The 21,290-nt window shown below is 40.1% G+C and overlaps 1 protein-coding gene across 1 annotated transcript; it reads left to right on the top strand.

Moving 5' to 3' along the window:
• Positions 1-1,167: 1,167 nt before the first annotated feature.
• Positions 1,168-16,700, top strand: st8sia1 (ST8 alpha-N-acetyl-neuraminide alpha-2,8-sialyltransferase 1). Its single transcript, XM_044343811.1, has 5 exons — positions 1,168-2,028; positions 3,090-3,234; positions 10,539-10,648; positions 13,118-13,210; positions 13,685-16,700. Exons 1-5 carry the CDS (start codon positions 1,850-1,852, stop codon positions 14,163-14,165), a joined length of 1,008 nt encoding a protein of 335 aa, XP_044199746.1. The 5' UTR covers positions 1,168-1,849; the 3' UTR covers positions 14,166-16,700.
• Positions 16,701-21,290: the final 4,590 nt, after the last annotated feature.

Here is a 21,290-nt window from a genome sequence, read left to right on the forward strand (position 1 = left end):
GGATTCTGACAACTACTACTATTCCACTACATTCAACCTTCGTTGAAACTTAAACTTCTTTTTCTGAGACATTGTCACCACTTGACACAAATTGTAGCAGCAGTATGGATAGCGGAAGTGATATAGAAGGCAGAGATTTTACTGGAAGTACATCAGCACCACTGTGTGCTTGTACAGTGGACCTGAGGTGGAAAACCATTGACTCTATATGAATATGGATGACGTGTCTCCACTGTGGATGTATTATAAGAGCTGGATACCGGATTAACAATGGTGCCCATTCAGTCCTGTAGGAATTGCTCGGCTGGTGCATATGCAAAAAAAGTTCTAGCTTCCGGATTTGCTTCTGTGTTGTGTGGCCCACTGAATATGCGTAGTAGTGTTTCCCGCACTGGCCCTGCCAATGAGTTCCTGCTTGGCCCATAGACTTTACATTGTGATGATGTCACAGATTTTTAAATCGCTTTTCTCGGCTCAAGGAAAGTTTTACAAATATAAAACCTCCATGGATCAAAAGTTCATAATAAAAGTCATAATTGTTCGAGGTGTCCTGTCAACAGTTTTACAGATGTCTCTTTTACAATGGTGGTCTATGGGCCTCAGGGGGATTTTTCGCCACAATATCGCAAGTGGCCACTGGAAAAAAACTGACTGCGAGGCTGAACTGGTGGCGCCCTATCCATTTCTTATTATACATCCACGGTCTCCATTGCCTACCGCTATGCAAAAATGAAGCTAAAACCAAAATATCTCCTTTTCGGGAGTGGCCATCTTGCTTGTGTGATGTCATTTGAGGCCAGATACTGTGAAGTAAGATTGGGCAGCGGATGACAGCCTGGACATGGCCCCTTAACTGCCCGGCCACCTGACAGAGGTTTGAGAGCGGCTGTCACAGCTGTCAATCATGATGTCACACCCCCTTTTTTTCATATTGTCAAATAACTAATTAAAGACAAACTTTTCAGAAAAATGAGCACTTGAACAAACTTCAGTGTGATAAGAACTACTTGAAAATGTATTTGACATGTACTTTTGACTATGACCTACACTGCAGAACACACTAAACAGAAAACACGACGACGTTTCATATTTCAACGGTTCTGTGACTTGTTTTGTATCTCAGGGCCACCATACAGTTGTGTTCTTCTTGCATGCTTTTAATTTGAATATCGACTTCCGTTCTCCCCAGTCTGGAGAGCTTGACCCTCCTCCAACAGCACAAGAAGCACTTTGTCTCGGCAGAGAGAGGGGTGTTGACAGGAGAAAGAGGGGGGAGGTGAGGGAGACTGAATTGGACTGGCCCGGTTCACTCGCACCGGAGACCCTGCAGCAGGACGAGGACAGCGGAGGCCCTTGAGGAGGAGAGGGATAGGAGAGGACAGGAGAAGGAGGATCAAGGTGGACAACGGAGACGGGAGACCACTTTTGGACTGGGATGCAGCGGGACACCGGGCGGGGAGGGGGCCCGCATGATTCCCTACAATCCGCAGGCTGTAATGATGGTGGTGATGCGCCGAGAGCAGAGCGGCGGTTTCCTGCAGAGCCCGACACACTGCTGCACCATAAACCCGCAACCGAACTGCAGGGATAGACGCCTCTGCTTCTCTTTATCAGAGCTTTACCAAACAAAACCGGATTTCAATACCGATGCTTGAGCCAAACAACCGGACAACAGTCTACCTTTGCAGCTCCATTCATACTCCACCCCTCCTGTGGGATGAGACGGGGGACTGCGGCGGACGCAGATACCAGCTTTGAACCGAGCCCGCTTTTTATTGCACCGCTACCGGTTTCAGTGTGCATGCACCGGTTGTTTTGAGCAACAGACAAGTGGGGGGGGGGAGCAAAGATGTTGGTGCGATGCTACCGGTGCAAGCTGTCGGTGTGGGCCGCTCTGTGCGTGCTGGTGCTCTGCTGGTTTTATATTTTCCCAGTCTACAGACTCCCACGCGATAAAGAAATAGTAGAAGAGGTGCTGAGGCAGGGGGACGTGTGGCAGAAGAACCAGAGCGGCATCGATTTGTACAGGTTCGTCTTTAAGCTCACATTTCTGAGTGTTCCCCAAAGTGCACCTTAAGTGGGTTGTAAGGGTTAAAAAGCAGTAGTAAGTTACAGGGCTCAAGAAGCGATTGCGCAAAAATAATCCATTTGTTTACCCTGCATCCACCTCAGAGCATACTAAATATTTACTAAGCTTTATTTAGCAGCAGGCATGTCCTCAGTTGGTGTTCTTGGTTCAGATTTATGGCTTGTGGCCTCCTCCTCCTCCTTTGTCTGTATTGGGAGTCCCTGAGCATGATGTTATTAGATTGTATTGTAATAGGCACCCAAAGGGAAATTGTTCTGATTATTGCATAAAAGCCCTCAATCATGCCAAAATGCCAACTGTAATTCTTCCAAAAACATGTTTTAAAAGGTTTGTGGTCGTCAAATCTTTGTAAAAATCTAAGAATATTACAGTAACACACTATAAAGACCCTTTATTAAACACCGCAGAGACATTATACTCTTCACTTGGCTTGTGACACTGTTCCAAAAGCAAACCAAATCAACAGAGCACGTTAGTTACACTGCTGCGGTCTTATTTACGTTATTAAATCTTATTCATTGGAGAATATGCGCAGATAATTCCCCGAGGCAAAGCCGATTAGGATAATCAGAGAAGGTGAAACCTGCAGAGCAGCGGACAGGGCCTACAGGGAGATGTGATGCTCACTTTTCTGTGCGTGAGTTTCTGTGCTTCTTCCAGTCATACAGCTCAACAGCCTTTGTGTTTAGTAAGGTTTTGTTGCCAAGAATTGACAGCTGAGAGAGACTCCAGTGTAATAGTATCTAATCAAGTCATAAATAATCCAAAACATTCCTCTCAGGCCCAGCGCTTCACCTCAGACAGTGGTTCTTTGTCCTGTCCGTATTAATACGCATCTCTCAATGGATGTCTCAAGGCAAATAATTAAGCAATTATTCTAGCCCGTTTCTTACCAGAATCCTGGCTGTCCTGTAGAATCCAATTTGTGTCAAACTGTCCAGAGATCACCAGAGACCCAATTGATTATTTCCCTTTAAATCCCACATCCTTCTCTTCACAGGAAGTTGCTGACAGAATGCTGCGATCCGAAGAGGATGTTCGCGGTGACCAAGGAGAACTCCCCGATGGGCAAGGTCCTATGGTACGATGGCGAGTTCTACCACTCGCACACAGTCAACAATGACACCTACCCGCTCTTTGTACAGGTAAGCAGGAGAGTGCAAGCATGTAAATACCATAAATAGAAAAAGAATAGAAGTTTTTAATCATAATTCTCATATAACAGCGCTTTCCACATTGCAGTGGAAGTCTTCCACATTCACTCCCTCTTTAAAGATGGTGTAATGCTGTTCTTTAGGGGGTTTTAGGTGGTTTTTTTATATCAGAGAGCCACAGACTTTCTTAGAATCCCTCTCCACAAGACAGATGACTTTGAGATAGACAGCTGTGTTCTTGAAAAGTAACTAAGACCAGATGATGGAGACTGTTTTTTTTTTTTTTTCTCCCACTCAGCGCAATATGACACTGTTGTGGGGACTGTGGGTTTTAACATGGATCCTTGTTGATCCATAATGGAGGCAGGGAGGGAGCAGTGGAGCAGACAGACACCCTCGAATGAGAGAGGACTACTGGTATAGTGTTCTCTGTGTGAGGGGGGGGGGTCGATATTCAGATGTGGAGATGTGCAGAAGAGTCTGCTAGAACAACAGACGCTGTAAGATGCTGCAAATATCAGTAAAATGCCAGAGTGAATGATACTACACGAGGTATCTGTGTCACTTTCATTTTCATTTATTCATTATGATTATTTTCTCTTTCTCGTCACCTAAGGGCCGTAGATTTCTGTAGAGACAGGATGTAGGATAAGAGGTAGGCTACAGATTTTTTTTTTTTACAGCAAATCAGGCTGCTTCTCTGGATTTATTACTCAACAGGATGTGTTTTTTTCCCCCACTTTTGGAAAGTAAGAGTCTAATGTAAGAAAGGAATGTTTAAACCATGAGTAAAAACTGAACGTATGCTTCAAGTTTCTCTCTCTCAAGTTACTTCCCCTTTACTTTGCATTCAGAGAAATGCAAAAATGGGTGTAGTATGTGTATTTACGGCTCAGTGACTGTATCCAGATAAGGTCTGTTGGGCAATTCATTCTATGTCAATGTGTATATGTGGATGAGAGTGTTTGTGCCAGGAAACAGGACAAAATGAGTAACAGTGGTTTAAGTGTTTTTGCCATGGTTTTTGTATCAAGGGGTGATACATCTCACTAGTAATCAAGATTGGATCCCTGTTACTCATGCTGAAAATCTGCAGCTGAATATCCAGGTTGGAAAATGCAATGAATATCTGACCCTAATTTGTGAGCGTGAGCTGTGTATGTTCATTCATGAGGGATGGGGGAGGTGAGGGTGAATAAAAAAAGAAATATGAAGAGCAAGTGGCCAAGCTAAACCATGGTGTTTGTGTGTGTGTGTGTGTGTGTGTGTGTGCATGAATGTGCACCAGTGGGTTTAAAGGCTTTGATGTTACTGGGGGGTTTTGTGAAGTAGAGGAAATGCAATGTTTTAATGCAAACATACTTCAAGTGTTCATGCCTTAGATTAAGAATATATTGTACATATGTTGATTCATCCAAATCACAAAAAAAAAGACTGCAGACATGCTAGTCTCAGTTTTGCACGTATTTGGCCAAGTTGGACAATTAAACTTAAATTGTTGACCTGCTGATGGTGCTAGAGTAAGATTTCAGGGATCACCAAAGGTTATATTTCATCTTGTGGGGATATTAATAGACCTGCCAACCTGTACGCATTTTGCGTAGCAGGTACGCATTTTGACATCAAAATACGCCAGTATGATTTGTCACTCTAAACTACGCAAGAAGGTTGTGACGCCTGTGAGTTTAATTGCGCACGTGCAGTACTCAAGTCTATCAGCAAGAGGCAGAAGCGTCTAGCCTGCCGAAAAGCATAAGAAGAAAAAGAATTTGACCAATCATTGCGCTGGATTTGTTGGATTTGTGCCTTCACCCATGGATGTATCGTAAGAGCTGGGTACAGCGCCACCACTCAGCCTTGCAGCCAATTTTCCCAATGGTCACTTGCAGCATTGCAGCGAAAAATCCCCCTGCAGCCCAAAAAGCATTTTCCCCATAGACCACCATTGTAAAAGATACGTCCCTTAAACTGTTGACAACACAAACTGCAAACAAGGTCAATTATGACTCTTTCTATTATGAGTTTTTGTTTCACAGAGGTTTTATATTTGTAAAACTGTCGTTGAGCTGAGAAAAGCAATTTAAAAATCAGTGACGTCATCAACAACAAGCCATACAACAATAGGGGCTATATAAATGCAGCAGTAGTGAGAGGTTAGCATGTCACCTAAGTGAAATTGTGCTCCTTGGTAAGCTATTTTTAGGCAGGTGACAAACAAATGGAAATTTTTGTTTGTTGGACTGCTGCATGCAAATGATGTACTTTAATGTGTATGCAGTGTTTCCCCTAAATTCATTCAGCAGCGGCACACCACCGCTGCAAAATTATGAGCGCCGCTGCTAAAATTTCAGACAATCATTAATATCAACGGGCTACTAATGATTTTCACTCACACACTGTGCGACACCCTACGTTATTGTGGATTTTCTTTAGTCATCCTCCCTCTCTTCGTTCTTCAAAGGACATGTACGTGAAAGGTACAAGAGTAGCATAGCTCTGTTAAGGAATAAGGCAGTGCCGCTCCAAAGCAGTCAACCTGGGGGGAACATTGGTGTGTAGATTATGTACAGTTATTCATTGTGCAAACTGCAGTGTTTTGCATCTGACACACTCATAAAATTCATCCAGGGTTGGCAGGTCTGCATTGGTACATGTCTGTACCAAGTTTTGTGCCAGTTCATTAAGGAAATTTTGGTGCAATTTTGACCAGCTGGTGGTGCTAGATGAAAAGTCCGGGGACCACCAAAGTCACCGTTATATAGTTGTTGAGATATTTCAGTCTGGACCAAATAAAGCCACGCCGCTAGTGTAACTAAACATGTATTTTACCACTTACAAGTGGTTTTGAAATGCTTTTTTCAATGCTAAGATTTCTGCCACCATCCCAGTTCAATTTAGGTTGTAATGAATGTATTTTTATATTTGGAAAAACTCAACAGCAACATGCCTCTCCAGGGACAATGTCCCAGATTCTTTGGGCAATCTACCGTATTTGGCCGGTGCCAGAATCTCAGCTGCAGATATCTCAAAACCTGACTGACTACAGTATTTGCAAGGCTAGATTCCATTCAGGGTAAGAAGGATAATAACAGTGTTTTTATGTGATTTTTGGTGGACTGACCCTTGAAAAAGTGGTTAAAAATGCAAGAATTTTAGTTAACCGTATACCAATTTTATGCAACATTTCTTTAACTCTGTGACTGTGCATATGAGTAAATATGTGTTGCTTTTGGATGTGATGTTAGCTATATCATTACACCATGTTTTTTATGTATTTTTAGTAACCTGGTTGAACTTCCGTAACAAGCATATATTGTGGCGAGTTCCTTCTGTGTTTCCCAGAAAGACGGTACCTAGTATTTAGGTGGGATGGATGAAGTACAAGCTCACATACACACACAAATTCTGGCTTCTCAACTACTAGTGCTGTGATTGCAGGTCTGAGCACAGACAGACAGCCACGCTACACCAAGCTGGCAACAGCTACAGTATCTGGGCATCTGCCAGGGAATGTGCCAATTAGGGCTTTGACTGTTAATTGCTGGTTAGTTCAATGGCTCAAACAGAACATCCATACATACAGTTCAGTGGACTGTACAGTTGATTCCTATGATCTTCCTTATGTAGTTCCTCGACCAGTTGTCCTTTGATATTGTACAGTACAAAGAGGATTTGTGGAGGGATATTCATCATTTCAGCATCTTAAAAAGTTTATTTATATATATATATATATATATATATATATATATATATATATAATCCCACATAAACTCATGACGACACAAAGATTTCAGTTCCTCTCATATTGAAACCAACACTAAAAACGGAACAATTTGTTTTTTGGACCACACAAGTAATGTGAAAACATTAACTTGGGCTCTGGGAGATTCTGATGTGCATTTTTCACAAATTTCTGACATTTTATAGACTAATAAACTAAATACATTGAAAAAATAACCACCAAATAATGAAAATAGTTAGTTGCAGCCCTACATTATAGCATACAAACCAATCCAAAATATGTCAAAACATTCAGGATTTTAGTAAGCAATTTGGATTATTGATAATGATAACTTTCCAGATTTAGTTGGACCATGTGCTACTGGAATTATATTCCCCTCTCAAGTTTTAGCCCAACATGCTGGTTCCCCTCCCCAACATGATGGGCTGTTATTGTCCCCTCTGACTCAACCCCCTGTCACGGTCCAAAAGAGACCCTGAGGCAAGGAGAGGTGTGTGTGTGCACTTTTGTGTGTGTATTCTCAAGTGTGTGCACTCCACGGGGAATAATGAGGACAATTGTTTCCGCCGTCTCACTTAATCCATGCCTCCGACTTAAATACAGCTGAGGCAAAGAGAAAAGACATTTTTGGCCCTTGCCTCATGAAGCGTGGCATTTCAGTGTCCTCTGTAACCGTTTCTATTACTGTCCTATACAAGGCTTTAATTCAGGCAGTGATTCCCAACCAGGGGCACTTGCCAGGGGGTATGTGGAAAGATTGTAGAGTAGCTCAATTAATTTGGAAAAATGCGATTTGAGTAAAACTCTATAAATCCACATAATATATTTTTTTTCAATCAATTTGTTAGATTTTACAGGTGCAAATTAGCTGTTGCGCTAACCCCAGCACATTGACATGAATGTTGTTAAAATGTCAATGTTTGAATGTGTCAATGTTGATGCCAGAAAAACAGCTGCAAATGTCCTGACGTCTCATTGAAAACACTTGCTTTTGTTGGTTGAAATGGGAAGTGGACATTGGTTTCGAGGGGGTCTCGAATCGTACTCTCTGCTGATTTCCAACTTTCTGACTAACCATCCACCGACCCCTCCTCCCTCCTAATAGGAAAGATCAACTCATATAGATCTCATGTGAACTATGTCACTTTAGAAATGTTGAGATGATGCGTATTTTGTAAATGTTGACATATTACGTTTTGTAGAAATGTTAATATGCTACGTATTTCACGTGTTGAAATGTAGACATTCAACGTTTCTGTGGTTTGCAGAAACGTAAACTGCCAACGTTTTATTCTGGCGACCAGGCTGCTCCGCCACTGCTCCTACTTTTTCCACCATTAGCTGCTTGGCCTCCACTCCTGTGTCTGTATCCTCTTCACCCCCTGAGGAAGAGGAATCGGGCACTGGCTGGTACTCTTCATTGTCACCTGTGATGCTGTCATCCTCTGAGGAGGATGTGTCCTCACCATGGGTGGACGATGTCTCTTCATCAAGGGCAGAGGATTTCTCCTCATCCTTGCTTGCTGAGCACATAACATAATTTTGTGCTTGAAGCAGCAAATATGACCATCTTGCCAGAGAAAAAATGATCTGAGAGCTGTTAGGTTTACTTATGGCAATAGTACATAAACTCTGGGACAGGTTTGTTTTTGTTTTTGTTGCCCTCACAGCAGCATCTTTGCATGACCTCCTATGTTTGTTTTAATGGGGAGGAGGGTAGATATTTGGGTGTGTAAGGGTTATTGTGTAGTTGCATGTGGCAAAGCTACAGGTGCTTTCAACATGTACACCAAAGGCAAGTTTACCTGGGAAACCCGCAAAGCTGAATAGCCTGCATCAACAGAAAGTCACTGCAACTTGGAGGAAGGATACATCATAATTGATTTCACTCTATCTTGCAAATACATATTTGCGCTGCAGTTTCACACACATGCACATTTTTTTTCATGCGCACACAAAAATCATTATCTGACATCCTTGAAATTACACCTATGTCAAAATTGTGTCATTCATTTGCTTCAGTGGAGTGCGGTAAGCCATCGTACACCCTTAGTGGAAACTAAGAATATTACATGAATTTGCTTCCTAGGCCAAAAATTGACCAATGACACTATCTAATGGAAAACATTAAAAACTATAAATTTCAAGTGTTGAGTTCAGAATGAAACCCATTTTACCTAAATTGCATGATTTAATGCTGTAAATAACATGGAATTAAAAAGTGCAGTTTTAATGGTTTCAATGGGCCAAAAGTGGCCACGATAGAGCCAAGTGGTAGTATTGGATGTGTACAGCATACTATAGACGTATTTAAAGAGCTAAAGTTAAAAATAGAAAAATCAGAAAAAAATCCACGCCCTTGGGAAATTTTATGTCATTTACATTAACACAGCTAAAATAGTCAAAAAAAAAGAAAGCGAAGTGGCCACAAATGGCCAGCATAGAGACCAGAGGGTTAAACACTGTGTGTTGCGATGAAGAGTGCATGAAAACTAGTTAGCAAGCGAGCTAATAGGTTGAAAGAGTTAGATAAAAGTAGCCTAATGGATAAATGTTTAAAATAGGTAGCTAAAAGCAATAAACTGTTCAAACTGTTACTTTTATTACAGTATGTAATAGAAATATGGTTGAAACATTTAGCTAAAAGTACTGGACAAATGGTTAAATAGATAGTAGATATGTAAAAAGGCATAGTACTTGAAATAGCTAGCTTAAAGTACTGGATAAATTGTTGAAACGTCCATTGCAAACCTGACTGAACCAACCTTAACATTGACAGTTCAATTGTATTTAGTCAGTAATATTAAGTAACATAACATCCAGTCCATCTGGAACATGATACATGGTATTGATGAAGGGGTATTTGAGTTCATTTTACAGGGCTGTGGAGGTACATCAGACAAAAGGTTGGGAACCACTGTGTTAGGGACCAGGCACAAACACAGTGCCGTGAGATTCAAGAAAAGACATTTACCAGGACATTGATTTGATTATAATGGAGAGGGTACGAGAAGAGAGCACCTTTTAGGAAGATGCCTGTTTGTGAAATGTGTTTCATATGACAAATAATGTGGGTACATTTGGTCATAAGTTCACATTTATTGAATAGTTCTTGGCCAGATGGAATTTGCAGATAAGTTAAGGTTTTTATATTTTTTTGCTTGGCAGTATAGCTTTTTTCTTTGCAGATTTGCCTATATCTGCTTGGTATCCCTGATTGAATTTCAGGAGCATATCCAGACACAGAATTGGATTCAATAGCTATATGACCTGTGCTTGCTTTTGTCCAGCTTCTTGCTTAAAATCTCCTTGCTGGTGTGTCCGTCAGCTCATGAAACTGTGAAGGGAGATTAGCAGTTGGGTCGAGATCCTGAGTTTTGCTGAACACAGGGTGACTCTGACACCAGCTTCAATTTTGGGATCTAAGTCGAGAGAAAATTAATGTGGTTTTGTGTGTGTGTGTGTGTGTGTGTGTAAGTGATTTTGTGTGTTAATGTCCAGGTACTTGTGTCTGTGGGCACAATGACAGAGCTGCATGTTTTCTTCTGCTCAGGACAACCCTCTGCAGCTGCCTTTGAAGAAATGTGCGGTGGTGGGTAACGGCGGCATCCTCAGGCACAGCAAATGCGGACGGGACATTGACCAGGCCGACTTCGTCATGCGGTGAGAAACAAGGATCTGTGTTTGTGAGCGAGCGCATTTATACGACTGCTTCATTGCTCCTCCAAATGTGAATCAGCCGTGTTTAAGAGAGCAGTCAAACACCATCAGCCATCAGTGATAATGAGAGCTGGTGTTGACTGTAGCCGAGAGAGGGAGAGGCAGAGAGAGAAAAAATGGGCCACAGTGAGGGCAAGAGAGAAAAGAGTTTAGGCGTGAGTGAGCAAAAAATGAATTAAGATGAGGTAGGAAGAGAAGATGAGCAGAAAGGAATAAGGCAGAATAAAACCATCAGATGGTGCAGAATAAAATAGTATAAAAAATATTGTTCTGCACTTGTTGAAGCAAACAAGCTGCTGTGTTTCATGAGTATGAATTAAAGGTGTCTTCCTGTTTCAAACAAGTAGTCAAAGAAATACATTTGTATTGGTTTTGATAGGGGAAAAAAACATTTTCTTCCCTGAGAATGTGACAACTACACCCGAGTGTTGCAACAGTTCAAGAGAGAGTTATTGAGTAAACTATTAGACTTTGAGCATTAGGAAAAGTTTAAAAGGAAAAAGATACAAAGTACAAAATGCCAGCAAGGCAGCATCTGATAACAACAGCTTACATGACCTTCCCTGTCAACTTATGGACTCCATATACAGCCGTCATACTGTACCGCCTCTGCAGTCTCTAACTTGAGTGACGTGCATTGTCATAGAGGTTACATTACATGATCAGTACCACGCTGTTAAAAAAAATAACCACACAAATCTTCAATGATGAACAAGATGTCATGGTAGAGCAGAATCATGACTAGTGCAAGGGGAAAACCATGCTTTGACCATGCACAAGTGTTTTTTCCTCTTCTTTTTTGTCAGTAAGTGGCTAAATTGTATCCCTAAATATAATTGGTTGAGCGGGTCCACCTCTTGGACAGCTAAGTATAGCAACACCACATTGACAAAACACATAAACCAGTTCTGTATGAAAAGTACCCTGAGATAACGTCTGTTGTGATTTGGCACCATATAAATAAAACTGACTTGAATGTGTGCAGAATCTTATTTAGAGCGATGTACTTGAATGTGTTTGTCTGAGCTCTGTCTTTTGTTTCTTCCATCGTTGACATTAAGTTGATAGAACACTGGGACTTTTTTTTTCTGTCTTTACGTCTCGGGGATAGCAGTCAAACGCTCCTTCGGTGAGCACATGGCAACTCCTCTACATCCACCGCGTGTGGATCTCTTTTGTGTTCACAGATTTTCGCAGAGAGGTTGAGAAGAGCTGATGTTATTGACCGTGATTGTTAAAAAACCCTTAACAAACCCACTGATAATGTATAATAGATAATCTTCCTAAACCCACCCTGTTTCCAAGCATCTTTGCACCTCTTGGGAGCAAAATGATCAAAAAAGTATCCTATCAAATGTGCACTTGAATGCACATGCTGCAACTTCATACACAAAATTAGACAGTAACACTCTAGGTAAGAGGACAATACATGTGTCTATATTTTACTACTGAACTTCCTGGTCCTGGGTTTGACTCTAACAACTGTCTGGTGTGTGGATTTAATTTTAATTTTCAGTTTAATTTTCTTTTTTAAACTGCTGATAACACACACAAAAAATATTATTTTACCAGCCAGTAAAGTTTTGCATGGTAGAGATAAGAAAATGTCCGAAACTTTGACATAGTGATGTTATTATAATTTAATCTATTAAACACATCTTGCAAACTTGAAATGTAAATTTAGTACAGTAATGTCATTGTAGATTTTGATGTGTGTGTGTGTGTGTGTGGTTTTGAGTCACACATGCACAAAAGGAAATGTTTATTGAATTAAAGGACAGGTTCATAATTTTTCAAGTCTGTCCTAAAACAATAGTCAGGTTCCCAAATTGAAATGTTTTCTTGTTATAATCATTCCTCCTGTTCATACTGACCATTAGAGGATCCTTTTATAATGCACTTAAAATGAAAGTGATGGGGGCCAAAATCCACAAACCTCTTTCTTTGCGAAAATGTATTTAGAAGTTAAGCTAATATGAAGCTTCAGCTGCCCAAATTAGTCAAATGATGCTAAAAAGACTGTAAATGTAGCAGGTATCCACTTGATATGACTAACTCAGATGGACTTTTACATGCATTTCTGCACATTTTTTGGCCATTTTTTGGATGTTGGCCCCCATCACTTACATCAAAAGCACATTTGAAAGAAAATCTCTTTCAGTGTTCAATTGAGTGAAACAGACTTGAAAAATTGTGAACATATTCTTTAATCTGCCTCTCTGCTCGCTGTCATAATCAAATCTAATCAAGAAGTTAATAGCCATAATGATTTAAACAAATCATCGAATTGTTTATCTTGTGTGTGCTTGGGTAGCTTATATAAATCATAATCATGGGTACCATTTTCAAAGTACATAGCGTGTGTGCATGTTGAATATGTAAAATGCTATATTGTGTGTTTTGCTCATTTAGGTGTAACCTTCCACCACTTTCAAAGGAATATGTGGAGGATGTGGGAACCAGAACACATCTGGTGACAGCCAACCCCAGCATCATAGAGAAAAGGTAATCAGCTTGTTTTTTTAAGATTCAGAATTGCATAATCAAGTCTATTCTCAAATAGATCAACGCGCATTTATCCCTTTCCGCATAGATATTCACGACTTACAGTACAGAGCAAGTAAATCTACAGAGTAGATTTGCTAACATAGACAGAAAAGGCTAATGGTTGAATCACTGTAGTGATGTGAAGAGATGCACTATGATATAAAAAGCCACACATGAATAGGATTTAAAAATGGTAAAATAAAAGTTCAACTAAACAGACTGCTTGTTCTAAACTGTGTATAGTCATTATAAGACAGACCCTTGTGCTTTTGTGGCATTGCATCTGACAACACAGGAAACTGAATTGCTTGACACCCACTTGGGAAATGAAGACAGCTGTAAAGATTATTCAAACAGTCTGTAGACTCATACTGTTAAACCCCAACAAAAGGATTACTTCACTCTCTCTCTATCACTGTTTCTATTACTCAGGTTTCAGAACCTTCTGTTGTCGAGAAAAGCTTTTGTGGAAAGTATGAAGGTCTACGGCTCAAGCTACATCTACATGCCAGCGTTCTCCATGAAGCCTGGCACCGACCCGTCACTGCGGGCGCATTACGCCCTGGCAGATACCTCCTCCAACCTCACCGTGCTCTTTGCCAACCCAGAGTTCCTGCGCACTGTGGGAAAATTCTGGAAGGCCCGCGGCGTGCACGCCAAACGCCTCTCCACGGGGCTCTTCCTGGTCAGCTTGGCCTTGGGGCTGTGCGAGGAGGTGACGGCCTACGGCTTCTGGCCGTTTTCCGTCGGCCTGGATGAGCAGCCAGTCAGCCACCATTACTACGACAACATCCTGCCCTACAAGTGGTTCCATGCCATGCCCGAGGAGTTTGTCAAGCTTTGGCACCTGCACAAAAGCGGCACGCTCCGCATGAGGGTGGGACACTGCCCCCCTCAGGAGAGAGGGAGTTAGAGCATTTTGACGAGCGTCAGCAGTCAGTTGAAGCTTAGCGGGTTACAGGAAGCAGGTGAAGACTTATGGGTTGCTATCCGACAGGACATTGATGTCATGACACACATGCTTGCACATGCACATGAGCATATTTCCTCTGAGGAACCCCCGGCACTGCATCTGTGTCCGTTCACTGCTCCCCCCCGTTAATCCCTCAATATCATGAGAATGTCCTCCACCCAGACCAGCAGCATCAGGGACAGAATGCACATCACCACATGCAGGCATACGCACAATGTAAAATATCCATACATTCCCAAAACTTGCCATATCTTTACCCCTGGTTTCTGAAATTGTGTGTGTGGTTGCACGGCTGTGTTTTTTATGGAAAGCCTCAGCTGGGACTAATAAAGGTGAACATGTCTGGGGTTGGATGGGTGTGGGATGTTTTTTTTTTTTGTATGCTGACTACTGTATCTGACTGACATATGGGGCAGCTGGACCAAACCCCCCTCTGGGTCTTTGTTAAACAGAGACAGAAGGCGTGGAGGACCAGGGGGAATAATAAAACGCTCTGAAAGACTGGCGAAATGCGAGGAACAAGGGAGAGATAATGGTGTCCTGGTACCTAGCTTGAATAGGACTGAAATTTAAAGGAGCACAAAAAAAGGATGGCGGGGGAGAAAGAGTGAAAGCTGGCTGGTGTGTGTATGAAAGGATTTTTTTTCTCTTTCACTTTTCTTCAACCGAGCGCTTGATTGGCATTCTCCAGTGCCAAATAGAGCTTTAGTTCAAAGCAGGAGCCATTAGAAATGGAGTCTTAACTACTATATCCCCTAGAATGTTTAACCAAGTTGCAACTTAGCCCTTCACTGAAAAGGGAAAATGAGTACACAGTGGTTACCGCATATTGTTTTTGTTTGCCAAATGTGATTCTCGGGATCAATGTGAATTCTTTTTTTTTTTTAGGTTCTTCAGTGGCTATGAAGAGAAGGGAGAAAACATTATCAACATATATTATCAGAAATCAACATTTGCTGCAAAAAAACATCACACATAGGTACCTCAGCTCTAAGTAGACATCATAACTAATAACTAACAATTCAATCACAAGCAGGCACCTTAAATTCACGTCCTTAGAGGGGCCGCTGTAAGTCTTGTAACCATACTAAACTTGCCAGGTGCCAAGCCAAGGGAACAGTGGTCTCTTTGATACACAGTCTTGCACTGTCCTTGCGCTCTCTAATGGCGAGACACTGCTTGAAAGGGAGGTAGTAGTGATAGAAAAAGACTCAGTGTCACAGAGTGGCATTTTAATGGTTGACAGTAAACCTTATTTTTTTCTTTTTTTTTTAGATGTTGGACATTTCATAGGGTAAATTGTGATTATTCATGCCATTATTATTATGCTGTTGTTATTATTATTTTGCATCTGCAAACAGAAGGAATGGAGCATCTGTCCTGCGTTCCTTTTTGTATATTTTTTTGACATTTTTTTGGGCACAAGGGAAAAATAAGATGCTCATGTACAAGCCAACATGATGATGATGACAGATGTGGTTGTTTGGTACTTGCAGCTGGAAAATGACGAACTTGATTGAACTTGTTTTGTTTTTGTATTAAAAAAAAAAAAAAAAAAAAAAAAAAAAAAAGTCATTTAAGAGTGATAAATGTGACCGTGCCATATTGTCAATACTACAACAAAGGATGATGCTGCATGGAAAGTGCATGGAGTGTACCACAATCTTAAAATACTCCTCAGAATAATGGTACAGAAGCTGTTAAGTTACTGCTTTATGCTTTATCCACTCCATGTCTGTCAAGCTGAATAAGGTCCAGTGCCTTTGAGATGTGTTAAGGCAAAAAGAATCATTGAAACAAGTGATATTTCTAATGCTGATCATCCTCCCATCTGTGTTTGATTTTTCTTGACTAACCTTGGCTCTGTGGATCAGTTGGACAGTATGTGATATATAAGTGAAATGCACGTGAGTCCAAATGCACATGTGGCTCTTTCTAAACTGGAAACTGAACATGACGAACACTTTGACCAATGTGTTATACTTATTGTGACGTTTCTTATTTGCACCTTTTTTTTCTTTGCTTCTCCTGCCCAGTATTGTGAATGAATGAGATGTGAAATAAGTGAATTTAGGAAGCATGATGATTTTTAATGTGCTTTTGGTACACTCTGAGTTTCAACCTCAGCTGATTTTTTTATTTTTTATTAATCTATTTCCATTATGTTCTGATTCATGTCCTCATTCCATCCTCTGTCTGAGTGATAAAGCTGATATGTCTTAATGAAAAGGAGATTAATCAGTGATGTGAATATCGGTCTTTAAGCATATTGACCATCTAGTTTTAGATCTCCAGTCATTCTTGAAAATTATACTTTTTAAAAAGCTAACACTGAACTCAGCAGGTCCAAATAAATTGCAGCTTTTGTTACCGGAAAACATGTAAATCTTTGGCACTGTGCTCTTCCTGCTATAATATGCTCTGCTTACACTCATATATCTTGTGCAACTTCTAAGTAAACATTTAAAACATTGACTCTGACATCACATATTTTTAACCGATTTCTGTTATTGATATAGCGTGGAAGAACATGTACAGAGAGCAATGTCATCGCCGACAACCGCAGCATATCATCATTCCAGTCACAGGTTTCATATCAAGCGGTTGAACCCACCAACAAGTGTTCACTGTGCCTCCACTTTCACCATCATGCTTGTGTTTCCTGTGTTTTATCACCCATTGTCAGTATCATATTTCATGAACAAATATTGAGAGATTTGAGGAATTACCTTTATCTGCTATTTTTACTTAGAGATAGATGAGAAGATTGATATCTCTCTCATGTTTGTCCATTAAAATATGAAGTTACGTCCACGAGATGTGTAGCTTAGCTTAGCATAAACACTGGAAAACAACTAGCCTACCATCACCTCTAAAGCTCACTAATTAACACTTTATCTCTGGTTTATTTAGTACATGGGCTTTAGAGGTGCTGATAGGTGAAGTTTGTTACTTTTGGACAGAGCTAGGCTAGCTGTTTCCCCCTGTTTCTTGCCATTATGCTAAGCTAAGCGAACTGACTGTTGGCTGTCGCTTCATATTTAGCATTAGAAAGATATCCATCTTCTCATCTAACTCTGCAAGAAAGAGGATAAGTGTATTTCCCAAAACTATTTCTCTAAAGCTGCCAGAGGGAACATGAGGTCCATGAAACAAAAAACAAGGCAGAAAAAAAAACGGAGCAAGATACACACACAAAGGCAGTATAGTCATCCATTTCCATTCCCATCTCAGACCAGCTGGTCAATTTATCAAGCTACAGTATGTGTGGCCACAGGGTGACCAATTGGTTTGAATCTGGTCACGGAAAGGTCACATGTTCAATCCCTGTAACAGCCATATGATGAGCTGTAGTGTCCTTAAGCAAGACGCTGCTGTGTGTGTGTCAAACCTTTAGTTCTTTAGCTTTGTTCTATGTCATCATGATAATGACTTCTACTATTTGGAACTCATATTTGGACCTTGTAGAAGCAAAACAAGTTGTTCATGCTGATGTCGTAGTGCAGGTGTAAGACAGCAGAGAGTCTCAGAAGCCAAGTTTTTTATGTCTTCAGTGTGAGGACAAGCTTTATAAAACTGTTATAAAACTCAAAAGTTTAGGCAGAAAAAAAACATTAAGTTAAAGCCACTTTGTGTAGGATTTTTGTGTGATTACAGCATCTTCCGAATTATTCTAATGTCATTTTTTTCTGTAGAAAAATTAGACAATCCAAGTGATGTGGTGCATGTGTTGCTTTCTGCACATTCGTCTGCAGTAAGTTTACCAGTGTGTCAAGAGTTTTTTGATACTACCACTGGGGGTGCCAGGAATTTTGAAATTCTGCACATAGTGGCTTTAAGAAACTTAAATTAAATCCCAAATAAATAATTGTAAACGAAGGATATTTTAAATTGTGGTATACTGTCATTCTCTGATTAACAGCTGACCAATTTTAGTTATGGTGATGCAGTAAATAAGGTCAAAACAATATAATGTTTGACCCAAATTTGATAAATACCGGTCCAGAGTGCTTAACTTTCTTACATATTTAAATATTTGTTGTTATGCCATGCTTGGTTGTTTTAAACAAAATACTGTATATAAATGTGCTTTATTTTCCTTGACTGACTGACTTTGTTACAAAAAAAAGGTTAAGAAAAAAATGACTTTTGTAAGCATTACTGTTTGCAACACCCTGACTGTCATCTCCTCAGTGCGCTTGAGTCATCTGATGTGAACGACCCTGCCTGAGCATGTTAAAAATAAAACAAAACTGCAGTTCTGTATGTGCCACCTGGAATAAACTGTGAAGGATGAAAAAGAATTTTAAAAAAAACAAATGAAAACAACCATATTCATATACAAGGCAAACACTGGTATCCAATAAATTAGGAAAATGATAAATCGCTTGCAGCTGCGTGGTGTTTTTTTTTTTTTTTTTCAAATGGTTTGGAGAAGGTGATTCGTCGTCTTGTATAGCCACATGTTTTTGTGATACAGAAGGCAAACGCATTAAGAAAAGTACTCTTCTCATGTTTCGAGCACAACTTGTTTTAAGTGAAAGTTTTTTTCTCTGTGCCTTCCTTTTGTGTGGGTGTACAGGAATTTTGCCACCCGTATAGTTTGTTTAGTGGTTGTAGAAATTTCTGAAAGGCATCAGTGAAACCCTCAGCTTGCCACAGCCCTTTCTCTATGGCCTGTTTCTGGGCCATGAATTTTTAAAGATGTGTCAGCTAAAGCTGTGCAGCTGTCTCCCAGGACCTTGTTCCCCGCTTGACCATTCAGCTCCACATGCACCGTAATTATGATCAAGGCCCTAATTTGTCTATCTGGTGGACAGAGATAGCCAAGAGGCTGGAGCATATTAAGGATGATAGGGATTTAATTATGGAAGTTTGAAGGACATGGATGACTGTGTATATGTCTGTGTGTGTGTGTCTGTGCGTCTGCGTGAGTGTGCTTGCAGGCTACTGCATGCCTCACTTGTAAATTGATAGTTTCACTTTTGGAGAATCATACAATCAGGCTTATTCTTTTTATACCAGGATGAGAGACATTAACATCTTGTCTGCACATTTGTGCACAGTTTGACAGTCTGGTGAAAGGTGGGATAACATGATTTTACTGGAGAAGTATTAGCTCAACTGACCTATTGTACATGCTGCCATTAACATATATATATAATTTTGCTAGTTTGAATTGTGTTGCACTAGCTTGTAAATCCATTACTAAGTTTGTGTGTAAATTACTTCCTAACTACCTAGTTTAAAACTAGTGATTAACTAAATAAGGTTATACCTAAACTCAAGAAACCGTCATAGCTGATAAAGACTTAAGTAATTACATTTTTTAACTATGTTAAATAGGAAGTCACTGTAGCAACACCAGCTATAACATAACATAACTTCCAAATATAACTAAATAATGAACCTACCTGCCAGTTCTTTGCAAATATAGGAATGATAAATATCAAATAACAATGTGTCCCTTTTGGTTTCTGTTTTTTTTTCTCATGTGAGGACCCAATACACATGATTTACAGAGCACATATGTAGATTTACAGAGCAGTCAACAAAAATGCAATTTAATTTCAGTTAAACTGCAAGAACAGCTTCAGTTGGCAACACAAATCAAAATGTTGAAGGCTCAGCCTTTATTACTACATGTATATTCAGGGATCCATAACTATACATACTATACATATATTGTTGGCATTGAACACTAGAACATTTTAATTTAGTTTGGCATATGTTGGATATCATCTGGTTATTCTAAAAGCCCTCCTAAAACTTAAAAAACACATGAGACCTGTAGCTAAAAGAAATGAACATGTGCTCCTTTTTTTTCAAAACTGCAAAAAAGAAGCTTCACACATTTTTCTTACTATAAGTGTTTGCCATTTACTTTAAAGTTTACTCATTTTTAAAAGAATAAATAAAGCACATGTACTGCAGGGCAAAGAAGAAGAAGTGTAGCCGTCAGAGCTTTTTCTCCACTTGCCATTTCTATTTCCTATTTCTATTTCTGGCACTGGAGGAACCAACCCATAGAAAGTAGCTAACCTTCAAACTTGAGTGGGATTAAGAATCTCTGTCTGTCTCACGCACACTGTCTCTGCACCATTAAAGCTTATAATAGCAACTCTTGGACATGGATGAGTGTTTTTGCCTTTCCACAGCATGCACCCAGAACTCACTCAACATTCTGGAAACTTCAGCTCAAGCATCTACATAAACCTGAATATACAGTAAGGTTGTATGTGTAGTGTGATGCTGGCAGTTAATAAGCATTGAATCTTTATGTTTAGGTATACTGAGATCATTAATAGTTATTTTTGTTGCAAACTTATGAATTTTATGTTACTTTAGCTTCATTTTCTAGGCTCATTCTTGAAACAGATGTGCAACAAAACAAATCTTATTCATGTAGCCCCAGTCTAGAAGAGACTATAAGTGGTGACTGGACAGTGAACAAACTGTAATCACTATTTTGGACGGTCAGATCACCTCCTTTAAGTCTATAATGACAGACTAAATGGTACTGAGCAACTGTCTGGCTATGTCTAGTTTTTATTTGCTTATGGCACCGCTGATAGTTAAAGTATGTGCTTCTGTTTGTCTTTAGATCCATCTGGCATCTTAATATGCTGCAGGATTAATTTAGACTTTTATCACAATGTCAATAGAGGCACATCTGTGTATACAGCCAATAAGGATTTGGGATTTACAAGTAATTGGCTTTAGAGGAGATGCTGACAGATATTCAACTTTAAATAGGCTTTCCTGGAACATGTCTAACTTTTATGTGCTGCATGCCATGTAACATTGTTAGCATTAAATCTGTATCATACTTATGTGGCATTATCCTCCTGAGAAACTCCTGACTTTCAGTGTTGGGGAACACTGAGTTTATCATTTAAAGAAAACTTTCAAGAGTAAACAGACCTTCCACCTGATAGAACTTCATGTTCGAGTCAGGCAGTTTAGAGCAACCCACAAAGGTCAAAAGAATCAACAATATATGACTGTACAGAAAGCTGCCTCTGCTCCTCCGCCATGACCACAATGAAACTGAGGAAACTTCTG

The sequence above is a fragment of the Thunnus albacares genome, chromosome 23 (assembly GCF_914725855.1).
Source record: "Thunnus albacares chromosome 23, fThuAlb1.1, whole genome shotgun sequence".
NCBI classification, from domain to species: Eukaryota; Metazoa; Chordata; class Actinopteri; order Scombriformes; family Scombridae; genus Thunnus; species Thunnus albacares.

Bases quoted from the DNA above. Each gene is read 5' to 3' on its own strand.
- st8sia1 (XM_044343811.1), top strand. From the start codon at position 1,850: ATGTTGGTGCGATGCTACCGGTGCAAGCTGTCGGTGTGGGCCGCTCTG. The intron at 3,235-10,538 runs GTAAGCAGGAGA...TCTTCTGCTCAG, and splicing joins CCTACCCGCTCTTTGTACAG to GACAACCCTCTGCAGCTGCC. The intron at 13,211-13,684 runs GTAATCAGCTTG...TCTATTACTCAG, and splicing joins CCCAGCATCATAGAGAAAAG to GTTTCAGAACCTTCTGTTGT.